Source organism: Emydura macquarii, unplaced genomic scaffold (genome assembly GCF_026122565.2).
Source record: "Emydura macquarii macquarii isolate MOO-44397 ecotype Brisbane River unplaced genomic scaffold, CSIRO-AGI_Emac_v2 contig_3530, whole genome shotgun sequence".
Lineage (NCBI taxonomy): Eukaryota > Metazoa > Chordata > Testudines > Chelidae > Emydura > Emydura macquarii.
In genome coordinates this window covers 5,990,059-6,001,980 of record NW_027133667.1, presented here as the reverse complement: position 1 = coordinate 6,001,980, position 11,922 = coordinate 5,990,059, and the positions used below count along the sequence as shown (strand labels likewise).

Below are 11,922 nucleotides of genomic sequence, written 5' to 3'. Positions count from 1 at the left end.
CCAAATGACCGCCATGGGGCCACTTTCTTTAATCCACAATCTGAGGTAAATTTAGCTATTAAAGTGAGTAATCGCTTCTTTATAAGCAATCTTGATTATGCAAATTTTATCTACATATGCTGCAGATGAATTACAAGAATTTGCTAGGCACTATTGGAAGGCCACTGAAGCTAAAAAATAGATGCGGATTATGTACAAAACTAAATAGCTTAATTAACTTTAATTCCCCCCATCTCTGACAATTGTTATCCACCATACTGATATTGAAACAATAATTCATAACGGATAGTTTTTGTAGAAAATTGCTATTGATCCTATTTTAAGCAAATTATTTTCATGATACTTAGTTTTCAGCAAGTTAAGACCTAGATGGCAACTTCCTATCTTCTGACAGGATGATCTGAAGCACAAACTAGTTAACAAGAAAACAGGGTTACTTACCAGTAACTGTTGTTCTTTGAGATGTGTTGTTCCAATATAGGTGAGTGCGTGCCACCATGCACTGGTTCCCAGAACTTTTTTCCCCTTAGCTAGCCCCGTAGGGTTGGCTTAGGCGCCCCCTGGAGTGCTGCGCTCATGCTGCGGTACATGAGGCACCGCTGACCCTGCGGGCCCTCAGTCCCTTCTTTCTGCCGACTCCGACAGCGGGGACAGAGGGTGAGTGTGGAATGGACATGAGCAACACATCTCAAAGAACAACTGTTACTGGTAAGTCACCCTGTTTTCTACTTCGAGTGATTGCTCATATCCATTCCAATATAGGTAATTAAATAGCCATACCTTGGAGGTGGGTAGGAGTCATCAGAGAGCTGCTCTCATAAGCACGGCCCTGCCGAAGCCCGCGTCCTCTCTCGCCTGTTGCATGATGGCATAGGAGAACGTGAAGGTGTGCACTGACGACCAGGTAGCTGCTTTGCAGATGTCCAGCAGGGGCACTCTCTCCAGGAAGGCTGCCGACGAGGCCTGGGCTCTGGTTGAGTGCGCTGAAACAGCTCCTGGAAGCGGCACCTTCGCCTGCTAATAGCAGCACCGGATGCAGGCGGTGATCCAGGCTGAGATGCACTGGGTGGAGACAGGTGCGCCCTCCATCCTGTCTTCCACCGCCACGAACAGCTGTGTCGATGTCCGGAACGGCCGCGTCCGCTCGATGTAGTAGGCAAGGGCTCGTCTCACGTCCAGCGAGTGCCATCTCCGCTCCTCCTCTGACCCGTGCGGTTTAGGAAAGAACATGGGGAGGAAGGTATCCTAGTTATAATGGAACTGGGACACCACTTTAAACAGGAAGGCCGGGTGGGGTCTCAGTCACACCTTGTCTTTATAAAAGATGGTGTAGGGGGGCTCCGAGGTTAAAGCTCTTATCTTGGAGACTCTCTTAGCTGGTGTAATGGCCACCAGGAAGGCTGGTCGATAATGGCAGCCATCGTGTCGAAGCGAGGCTGTGGGAGGAAGGCTCTGGCCTGAGTGGCATCCAGGGTGGCCCTGATAAAATCTATGCGCTGCACCAGGGAGAGAGTGGACTTCTGCTCGTTGATGAGCAGCCCCAGTCTGGTGCATGTTGCGCAGGTGAGTGCCAGGCTGTTCCTCATGTGGACCCTGGATCTGCCCCGGATCAGCCAGTCATCCAGATAGGGGAAGATCTGGACCCCTCTGCGGCGTAGATGGGCCGCCACCACTGCCATACATTTTGTGAAGACCCTGGGGGCAAACGAGAGGCCAAAGGGCAGAACCGAGAATTGGTAGTGGCAGCCAGCTACCACAAACCGGAGGAAGTGCCTGTATCTGGGAAAGATGCAAATATGCAAATATGCATCCTTTAGGTCAATGGCAGCGTACCAGTCTGCTGGATCCAGTGCGGGAATGATGGCAGCTAGGGAAACCATACAGAACCTGAGACGTCTGATGAACTTGTTCAGATGACGAAGATCTAATATGGGTCTCAGGCCCCCCTTTGCCTTGGGGATGAGGAAATACCTGGAGTAGAAACCCCTCCCTATTTCCTGAGGAGAACTGCCTCCACAGCCCCGAGGAGGAGGGAATTCACCTCCTGCAACAGGAGTTGCTCGTGAGAGGGGTACCTGAAGAGAGACGGGGGTGGGGTGGTGAGTCTGGAGGGAAGGCCGTGAGCTGAAGGGCATAGCCCGAGAACTATGCCGAGGACCCAGTGGTCTGATGTAATACTTCGCCACTCGGCGTAGTAGGGCCTGAGCCTTTCCGCAAACGGAAGGGACGGATCCAGGAGAAGGGTATTGGTGCCGCCCCCGGGTGCACCATCAAAACTGGCGCTTGTTGTTGAGCCTTGTGGCTGGATCCTGTTGGGAGGCTGCAGATGACCCCGATCGGTCGCGGCGGCCAAAGCCCGTTTCTGTCACGGCCCCTCCGGGGCTGAGAGGACCTGGGTGGTGGCTTAGGGGGCGGCTTGGCTTGGCACTGGGGCTGTGGCCGAGACTGACGCCTCAAGGCTGAGGGGTATATAAGCCCAGTGACCTAAGTGTGGTTCTAGAATCTTTCAGAGTGTGCAGCTTATTGTCCGTTTTATTGGAAAACGGACCTGCCCATCAAAGGGCAGGTCCTGGATGGCTTGCTGAACTTCTTGGGACAGCCCAGAAGACTGCAGCCACGAACACCTCCGCATGGCAATAGCCGAGGCCATGGCTCTGCTGGCTGTGTCCATGGCGTTGCTGGCTGTCTGCAAGGCCGCCCCTGCCACTGCAGCGCCCTCCTCCAGGACCATTGCAAAGTCCACCGCCTGGTCCTGGAGCAACCTCTCTGCGAACTGGCGCATAGAGGTTCAGAGGTTCAGATTATAGCAGCCGAGGAGCGCTTGATGGTTTGCGATCCTCAACTGCAAGGCCCCAGTGGAGTAGATCTTGCGGCCGAACAGGTCTAGTTTTTTGTTGTCTTTATTTTGTGGCGTGTTGCCCGGGCCGCCTTCTCTGTCCCTTTGGTTGGCAGCGTCAACCACTAGGGTCCCGGGGGCTGGGTGCCTGTAGAGGAATTCAAACCCCTCAGATGGAACATAGTATTTTTTTTCGGCGCCCTTGGAGGTGGGGACAACCGAGGCAGGGGTTTGCCAGAGAGCCTTAGCCAGCTTCAGGACTCTTGTGCACTGGCAGGGCCACGCTGGACGGTCCTGCCGACCCAGCCACCCCAAAGAGGGACCCCGAGCCGCTAGAGCCATGCCGGTGGTGTCTGTGGCTCCTGCCTGCCTTCGTCAAGGACCTGCTCCGTAATGATGCCGACAAAGACAAGGAGCGCTGGTGCCATTGCGCACGGTGCCGACGGGGAGGCATGTGGCTTGATGAGCTGGAGTACGATCTCTGTCTCGGTGCCGAGGTCTTGCGGCGGCGCTTCCCCTTCGGGAACCGGAAGTGGTGCCGGGCATGCCTTTTCGGTGCCAAGTCCGACTCCGAAGAGCGCGAGTGGTGGTGCGGTGCCGTGGTCTGCGCCGCTGGTGCCGGACTGCGGTCCGAGGATCGACACCGGTGCCGTGGTGATGAGGGACTCTGTGCCAGGGTGCGGGAACGGCATCGCCTCAAGCATGAAACCTCCCGTGCCCTGGACCATCTTCGGTGCCACGGTGCAGAGGAGCTCAATGACCCGGAGTCGGAGCTGGTGGGGAGCTGGCACGCTCCACCCTCTTTGACCATCTGGGGGGAAGACTTGGACTGCAGTTTCGACCACCCACCGGAGGCACCCAGCGTGGGTTTACCCAGAGATGCCTGTCCCTGCACCCTCAGCCAAGGGGGCGACAGAGGCGTGGGCTTGGCCATGAGAGCGCGTGCTGCGAGGAACGTCTCTGGCATTGACGGCTCTTGCAGGGGTGCTCCCCCGCCCCCAGGAGTCAGGGGAGGCTCCCTGTGTGGAGATGCAGGTACCGGAGTAAACAACTGCCCGTGGCTGGTGCATCTCCGGATTCCCCCCAGGCCGCGCAGGTGTGTCCTGGCGCTTGGTGCCCTGGCGCTTCTTCGACACTGGTGACTGGCGACGGTTCGACTCCAGCGCCGATGGAGAGCTCCGCACTGAGGAGATGCTCAGTACCATAGGGGAACGCGCAGGTTCAGAGTCCAGGTACAGCACCGACTCCATCAGGACAGCCTTCAGGCGCGCATCCCATTCTTTCTGGGTCCACAGCTTGGAGGCTTTGCAGATCCTGCACCTGTCCTTCCTGTGCTGCTCTCCCAGACAGCGGTCATGAGGGTCACTCACCGGGAAGGATTTGCCACAAGCGGTGCAGGACTTAAAACCCATTGAACCAGGCATGGCCCAACTCTAAGCCTCTAAGGGCTAATCTAATCTAATGCTAACTAACTATACTTAACAACTAAGAACTATGCTTAACAACTACTTAACTCTAATCAATCAACTACAAATAACGAGAACAGTTCAAAATGGGGAATGCTACTTGCAAAGGCAAGAGGCAAGATGTTCCAGTAACTGTCAGGGGTGGAAAGAAGGAACTGAGGGCCCGCAGGGTCGGCGGTGCCTCATATACCGCGGCATGAGCACGGCACTCCAGGGGGTGCCTAAGCCGACCCTACAGGGCTAGCTAAGGGGAAAAAAGTTCTGGGAACCAGTAGCACGGTGGTGCGCACTCACCTATATTGGAATGGATATGAGCAATCACTTGAAGTAGAATTTCATTTCCCAGACTTATTACCATTACTCTAAAGTGATACTAAATATACAAAGGTTTATAACAGGGGGGGAATCTGGATAAAATAAGATGTTTGTTTAAAACTAGTAATGTAGAATGGAGGCAACTGGAATGACAGTTCTCTCTATGGTACACAACAGTATGCAACTGTATCCAATACTTCATGCAAAGAAAGAAGAACTATATGAAGGAAAAGTGATCAAATTAATCTGAAATATTCTACAGATAGAGCAAGATTACTGAGGAAAGAAATGTTTTTAGAAGTTAGAAATTCCATACTACAATTGCTCTCCCCACATTGTGCCATATAATATGGGCCAGTAACTTGGCTTCTGTCCTCCCTTTAGGTGGCTGGATTTCACTAGTGTAGAATAGAAAAGCACTTTGGGTTGACTAGCATTGTATGTTCAAATTAACTTCTATTAACTGTGCCCTTTCAAGATATTACCACGACCAACATAAAAATACTTCGTTATCCTCTTTGGATGTACTCTATGTTTATTCAGATAATGAGATTGTCTTTCTTAGCCAAATGCAGCTAGGCAGACGTGGGTTAACCCATGTTATCTTACAAACACATCTGAATGTCAAATGACTGCATATATACACATACAATTATGAATTGTCATCGGAAGTGGCACCATTTGAACAGCTTTGGAATGCTAACAATGTGTGGTAATGTGTCCCACACCTATTTATCACTTTTTGAGAGATACACTGTCCATACAGCATTAGCAGATAAGTTTGTGATTTCAAAATTGAAAACTACAGAAAAAAATTCAAGCGTTTAAGTGAAGCTTCTCATTTTGGAATACTAATTTGTCCCTTTTTATCACTATTCCATTTCATTAAAAGAAATGCCACTCTGGACCATAAGTTATTTCCTTTAAAATACCTGCATTTAAAACATGAATTTGTTTTGTACAAAATTTAAACGAGACCTAGATTTCTTCTGCTACGTTAAACAGTATTAACTATTAAAATTCTGTTATCAGTGCTTTCTATTAAAGATACAGAAATCAATACAAAATGTGAATTTATATGCAACATTTACCTATACTCCAGCTATACTTACTTCTGTAAATGAGCTCTTAATTCAAGTGGACAGCAAAGTTGAGGAAGGAAGGAATTGCATTATTCTTGAAGGACAGTTGAGGCACACAGTCCAGAAAAGTTTTTCTCCCAGGTCATTTTAATCCACTCTAGAAGGTGATCTACAGTAAACTGATTTCAGGGACATCAGGCCTTTAGAACCATGCATTCCTATATAACAGGGAATAGCACAGACTCGGAGCAAAGGATGAGAAAAATGACATTTCTTTCAAGATGGGCACTGATGTAATTTGGAAACTACACTTGCACTTTGTTTCCGTATCAGTCCCTATTTTCACAATTTATTAATATCCCTTTTAACTCTGAAGTTGAGTTATCACAAAACATGAACTGGAGTTTATTTGCCTCGTAGGCAAGTAAGAACTGAAGCCAAGACAAACATAAGCATTCCCTTAGAGCAGCAAATCTCAATATGATGAATTGTCTATTGAACAGTAAAAGTCTCCATGCTCATTCAGTCCCAGACTTTTTTGAGGGGGTGAGGAGAAAGAAAGGGGTAGAAGAGACAGCATTTAGGTGCTCTAAATCACACATAGCTAATATGAAGATTAATGACCACTCAAGACCAAGACTAGTTTCTCAGATTTGTCCACATTATTTGTATTAATATAGTGGAAGTTACTCTACACAGTCCCAGTTAAATTGAACTACTACAGATCTGCACAGCTACATAGGTATGAACAGAGATGACAGATACAAAGTGTGGAGGGAAATAAAACTGCAGATTCTTCTGTAGCACAATTCAAGTTTATTTCATTCATTCTTGCAACAAACTTAAAAATACAGTTTCATTTAGCATTCTGATGTCCATGAACCATGATGATGATAAACCCAACTGTCAAAATAGCTACACTGGTGAAAAGAGGAAGTCAAATATCAAAATGCACAAAGCACTAATTTTCTTCCATCACTGCGTAGAAAGATATGATTGTTTCTTCATTTACAAAATATAATTAAGACAGTTCATTTTGAAATTTTGCATGCAACACTGCAATTGCTTGAACTAGGACACTCCACTCTTACCAGCCTCTTCTACAGACAAATTAATGCATTCAATGTTGTATTAAAGGAGGAGAAAGCTCCATTTAAGTCTCACACATTTTTTTTAAATAAGGAAGAGGAGCAGAGGGTGTAAGACCCAAAATACATTTTAGTTTTTAAATATTCAACCCAAATTTAAAAAGGAAAGCAATTAAAAACTAAGTGGATTTCCAAATGCATGCATTTCCAGTTGGCTTTGTCAAGATAATTAAGACCTTGTGTTGGACTATTCTACAGTTTTGTGTGTGTAAAAGAATTTACAGTTTGATAGTTTTACCTATCAAAGTGCTAGTGTGAGAAACAGGTAGTCACCCAATTTCTCTCACAATGTGATGAAAAGGAAGTAAATGAATTAACCTATTGTCTACACGCAACTATAAAACAGGAAGAGTAAAGTGTTTAACGTTTCTTAAAACCTGGACAAAAATGACAATCCTTTATGTAGTGCAAAAAGCAAACAAGTTTTTCTTCTTTAGTAAAAACAAGCATTTAAATACCATCTTTTAACTATTCTGGCAAAGTGGCTTGGACTCATATTATATTCAAATTAAACAAACACTCGCAGTTTTTTTCACGTGAAATAGGTCAAGAAAAATTAAAGTGTTTACATAATTGTAGGAAATGAAGGCTAAATAGTCTCCACTGTATCACCAGAAGAACTAGTACAAAGAAGGTTCAACTGATCCAGTGCTACAATAATGATCACTTAATTGGAGATGGGGGTGGGAGGATAAAGCAAAGAGAAAAGGACAGTAAGAGGTTCTGTTAGGGCCAGATACATCATTTGTTGACACTACTCACCACAAACAACTTGAAATTAAAAAAAGCTTTTCAGATTGCAGTTTTCTGGACTAGTATTTTAATAGCATAAAAAGAGATTAGTTTATGCCAACGTAGTACTAATTACTTTAGTGATATCTTACAGATAGTCAACTGTATTCAGAGTTCACACTACTGTAATGAGATGATAGTTCAGCACTGATTAGAGATGACAGATTAGAGTTCTTTAAGTAAAGACTTAATAAAAACAGTTTGCCAAATGTGCTCGTTCATTTATCAGTTACTCGGTGATTAGAAATAAGTTTAAAAACTGTAACCAATCTTTCCATTCTTCTTTGCCATCTATATCTCCAGTAACTCCAAGAAACCCATCAATAATTGCTCAGTATTGTTTTTCATTGGCCAGAATGACCGCATTCCCTGATTGTTTTTATCCTGTGGGATGTTGCATATGTATAAATCAGTTTGTTCTCATTTTACATTCTAAATACAATTGTTTATAATTTTTTTATAATTGAAGTACATTCAATTTTATGCAACATGGTTAAAATATAAAACCAAAACATCTCAGTATATATTTATCTGGATGGAAATCACCAAATACTTTATTGCTCAGCCTTCTGACATCACAACAATTTCAGACATGAGAAATCAAAATAAGATTTGCTTGTTTTGTTTAAACATACTCTGCATTAAACGTGATACACAACACATTATTTTCTGCATGTCAATGCATGAAAGCTGCATATGACACCCCAAAAGGTAAATATGCTATTTTATAACGTATGTGTTTGTTTGTTTTTTTAAAGCTACTATGAATTCTTTGGGTGAGCTAGTATGTGTCTAATGCCAATTAAAGATGAAAATCAAAAGCTCAGACTTTCCCAGGAGGAATGGGGTGGGAATCCCTTGTCACAATTTTAAATCTGCTTCCATGACTTATCAGTTCTACTGCTGAAATATTTACTAGTACAATAACTTTCACATGAGAGTTAAATATACTTGCAGGATCATAAATGCTACAGAAATGTAGCAGGAGCTTCAGAAGAAGCCTGGTGGTAACTTACAGATTTCACTGCAACTGTATTCAAGTCTTCCTTTTCCTGACAGTAGACTATAGAGAGCTTTTCATAAAACATTTTTTGAAACTATAAAAACATTTAGCAACTTTGATACTTGTTTCTACTGAGAACTTTAAGTAATTGTCAGCAGCACTAAGTTTAGATCATTTAAGGCAGCAGAGAAATTCTTCTTGGATACCAGGTGCCCTGGAGCTTTCACCATGTGCACCTATATAGTTTATATTGACACAGCGAATAAGGAAATTCCAATTGACAACCTAAAAGGGTTATCTGCATTGACATTTCTTATCACAACCACAAATATTACAAGTCAAACTGGTCAGTTCTGGATTAGAACAGCAGGGGAAAACCCAAAGTTCAATCCTCCCAAGATATCTTGGTAGCTCTTTTGGAATATAACAAGGTCTTGCCTAAACTGATCTTTACTGATTTAAAAGGAGGCAAAGAAAAGTTAGTGTGACATCTGATTAGTTCAGGTGGAGACACCTCCTTTAACTAGTATCAGAAGTCTTCAATACTTCAACATATGCTTTCAGGAAGAATGATGTATCTATGAAGAGAAAAGCAACCCAAATGCTTCAATTACTATGCTTTATATCATGGCAGACACTAACAGCATTGGACTACTGCCTCTTAGTTAAGATTTTAAGAGTACTTAATACAGTACTTTTGTCTAAACTGATCTTTCAACACAACTTAATAGAACTTAGGAACGTATCCAAACCAATTTTTAAGTGTATGTTCTCGCTCCCTCTTGGAGAAGTTTGTTTTCACTAGAAATCGGGGGGGGGGGGGCAGGGGGGAGGGGGAAGATTGTGCATGAAACAGAAAACCTAAAGGACAATGATTATATAGATTTCCATTCTCTCTAAACAGATTATCTTTTTGATAGAGGCCCCTAGTTAGTTTGATTTATTGTGAACTCCCCTCCCCCCCGAAGTATTTAGCTGAAGAAGCTGGAAGATACAAAGAGTGACAGACAGGCAGCAGTGTGAGGCCACAGAAAAGACATTAGTTGTATCAGTCCATCCGTCACTGAAGAAGAGCTTTGATTGCCTGGTTGTCAGTGGCTTCAAAGGCAGTTAATCCATCTGGGCCTTTCACAGTCTTATCAGCGCCCTGTAAAGACATGAGAATAGTCACTTAAAAAAGGAGCTTGTGCATCATAGTATTGGCAGTTTCTTGTGAAGGGGTTCTGCCACACTAGTAATTCACATTAGAGAACTATTTTGAACAACTCCTTTTGTGAACAATTCACAACATTTCCTTTACTTCCTGTCTATTTCTCAGTTAGAAACCACAAGCCACTTAGTTGAACAGCTAAATATATTCAATCATTTTGGTTTTCAAGTACACTGAATTTGAGCTAATATACAAAAATTGTTGTCAGTCCACTTTGAATGGTACATAGTGCTGCAGAAAAGTCATATTAAAACTATTTTATGAATTACAGTACAGACTATTTACTAGTATAGCACATTAGATGTCAGAAAATTAAAATTAAACCAGTTGTCATAAAATGGATGAAAAACAGTATTTCATTATGCATTCTCATTTTATTTGTTCACATATTTGCTATGATCCAAAATTCAGTAAGTCAGAATAGTTCCCAATTTCTATGAATTAGTAATATTATCCTGTATTCTTAATTATACAAATACCTTCAGAACAGCCTACTAAGATTCAATGAGGTGGAAATCAATTAAACAAGAAAAAATTAGTGAGAAACACCATTCAGCATCACATCAAAATTCTCAACGATTAGCCTGCTCACCAATAATTCACCATAATTTTGATACATTAAGTCCTTAGTGATGGCTAAATGTACTTGACTTCATAACTGTTATTCATCAAGATGTGTTGTATATGTCCATTCCATGTCAGGTGTGTGCGCGCTACATGCATTGGTAAGGGAGATTTTTTTTTTTCCTTCTGTGATATCCGTACGGCCGGCCCTAGCGCCTGCTAGGGTCACATGCATATGTGCCCATATAAAGGGCACCACAGGCCCAACCCCTCTTAGTTCCTTCTTGCCAAGAACTCTGACAGAAGGAAAGTAGTGTGTGTTGTGGAACGGACATGAGCAATACATCTCAAAGAACAATAGTTACGAAGGTCAGTAATAGTTCTTTCTTCGAGTGCTTGCTCACATCCATTCAATGTCAGGTGACTCTCCAGCAGTGCCTCTAGAGGGGGGCAAGGAGTTCATGGACATACTGATTGTAACATCACTCTGCCAAAGACCGCATCATTCCAGGCCTGTTGAGTAATGGGATACAAAGATATGAACGGACAACCATGTCACAGCTCTGCAAACTTCCTATATTGGTACCTGAGCGAGAAAGGCCACCGCCGATGCTTGAGCTCCTGTAGAATGAGTGGTCAATAGAGCCGGAGGTGTGACCTTTGCCTGCTGCAGGACTGGATGCAGGCAGTGATCCAGGATGAAATCCTCTGGGATGATACCGGCAGTCCCTTCATCTGTTTGGCAATCACAACCAACAGCTGCATGGATCTACAAAAAGGCTTAGTCCTGTCAATGTAGAAAGCCATAGCTCATCTGACATCAAGTGTATGAAGATGCCTTTCCTCACTAGAGTTGTGGGGCTTCAGGAAGAAGACTGGCAGGAAAATAGCCTGGTTGACATGAAGTTGTGATATTATGTTTGGCAAGAATGCCAGGTGAGGGCACAGCTGGACCGTATCCTTGACTTCCAAACCCCGTTACACAGTGTTGTACAAGGCCTTAATTTTGGAGACTCACCTTGCTAAAGTGATAGCTACCAAGAAGCAACTTTCCATGATAGGTGTAGAAGAAAACAAGATGCCAGGGGCTCAAAGGGAGGTCCAGTGAACCTTGATAGGACCAGGTTGAGATCCCATGGATGGATTGGGTCTCATACTGGTGGGAAGAGCCTCTCCAGGCCCTTGAGGAATCTGGTTGTCATCTCATGTGAAAAAACTGATCTGCCCTGAATAAGGGGATGAAAGGCTGATAAAAGCTGCCAGGTGTACCTTAACTGATGATAACACTAGACCTTGTTGTTTTAAGTGGAGCAGATATTCCAACATGGATTGAACAGATAACTTAGCTGGGAAAAGATTCCATTCAGATTTTCAGCAGGTGAAACGCTTCTACTTGGCCAGGTATGAAGCTCTGGTGGAGGGTTCTCCGCTTCCTAACAGGACTTGTTGGACTTGGGTGGAATAGACCCATTCCTCAAGGTCTAGCCATGGAGCATCCACACCGTC

General features: G+C 44.2%; 1 protein-coding gene across 2 annotated transcripts in view; it reads right to left on the bottom strand.

The window, feature by feature from the left end:
• Positions 1-6,492: 6,492 nt before the first annotated feature.
• Positions 6,493-11,922, bottom strand: part of MTPN (myotrophin) — a 49,167-nt gene continuing 43,737 nt past the window's right edge. For both annotated transcript variants that reach the window (XM_067536125.1, XM_067536126.1), the window contains one exon: positions 6,493-9,789. In XM_067536125.1, the coding sequence (XP_067392226.1) occupies positions 9,703-9,789 (87 nt within the window). In that variant the 3' untranslated portion in view covers positions 6,493-9,702. The remainder of the gene's footprint in view (positions 9,790-11,922) is intronic.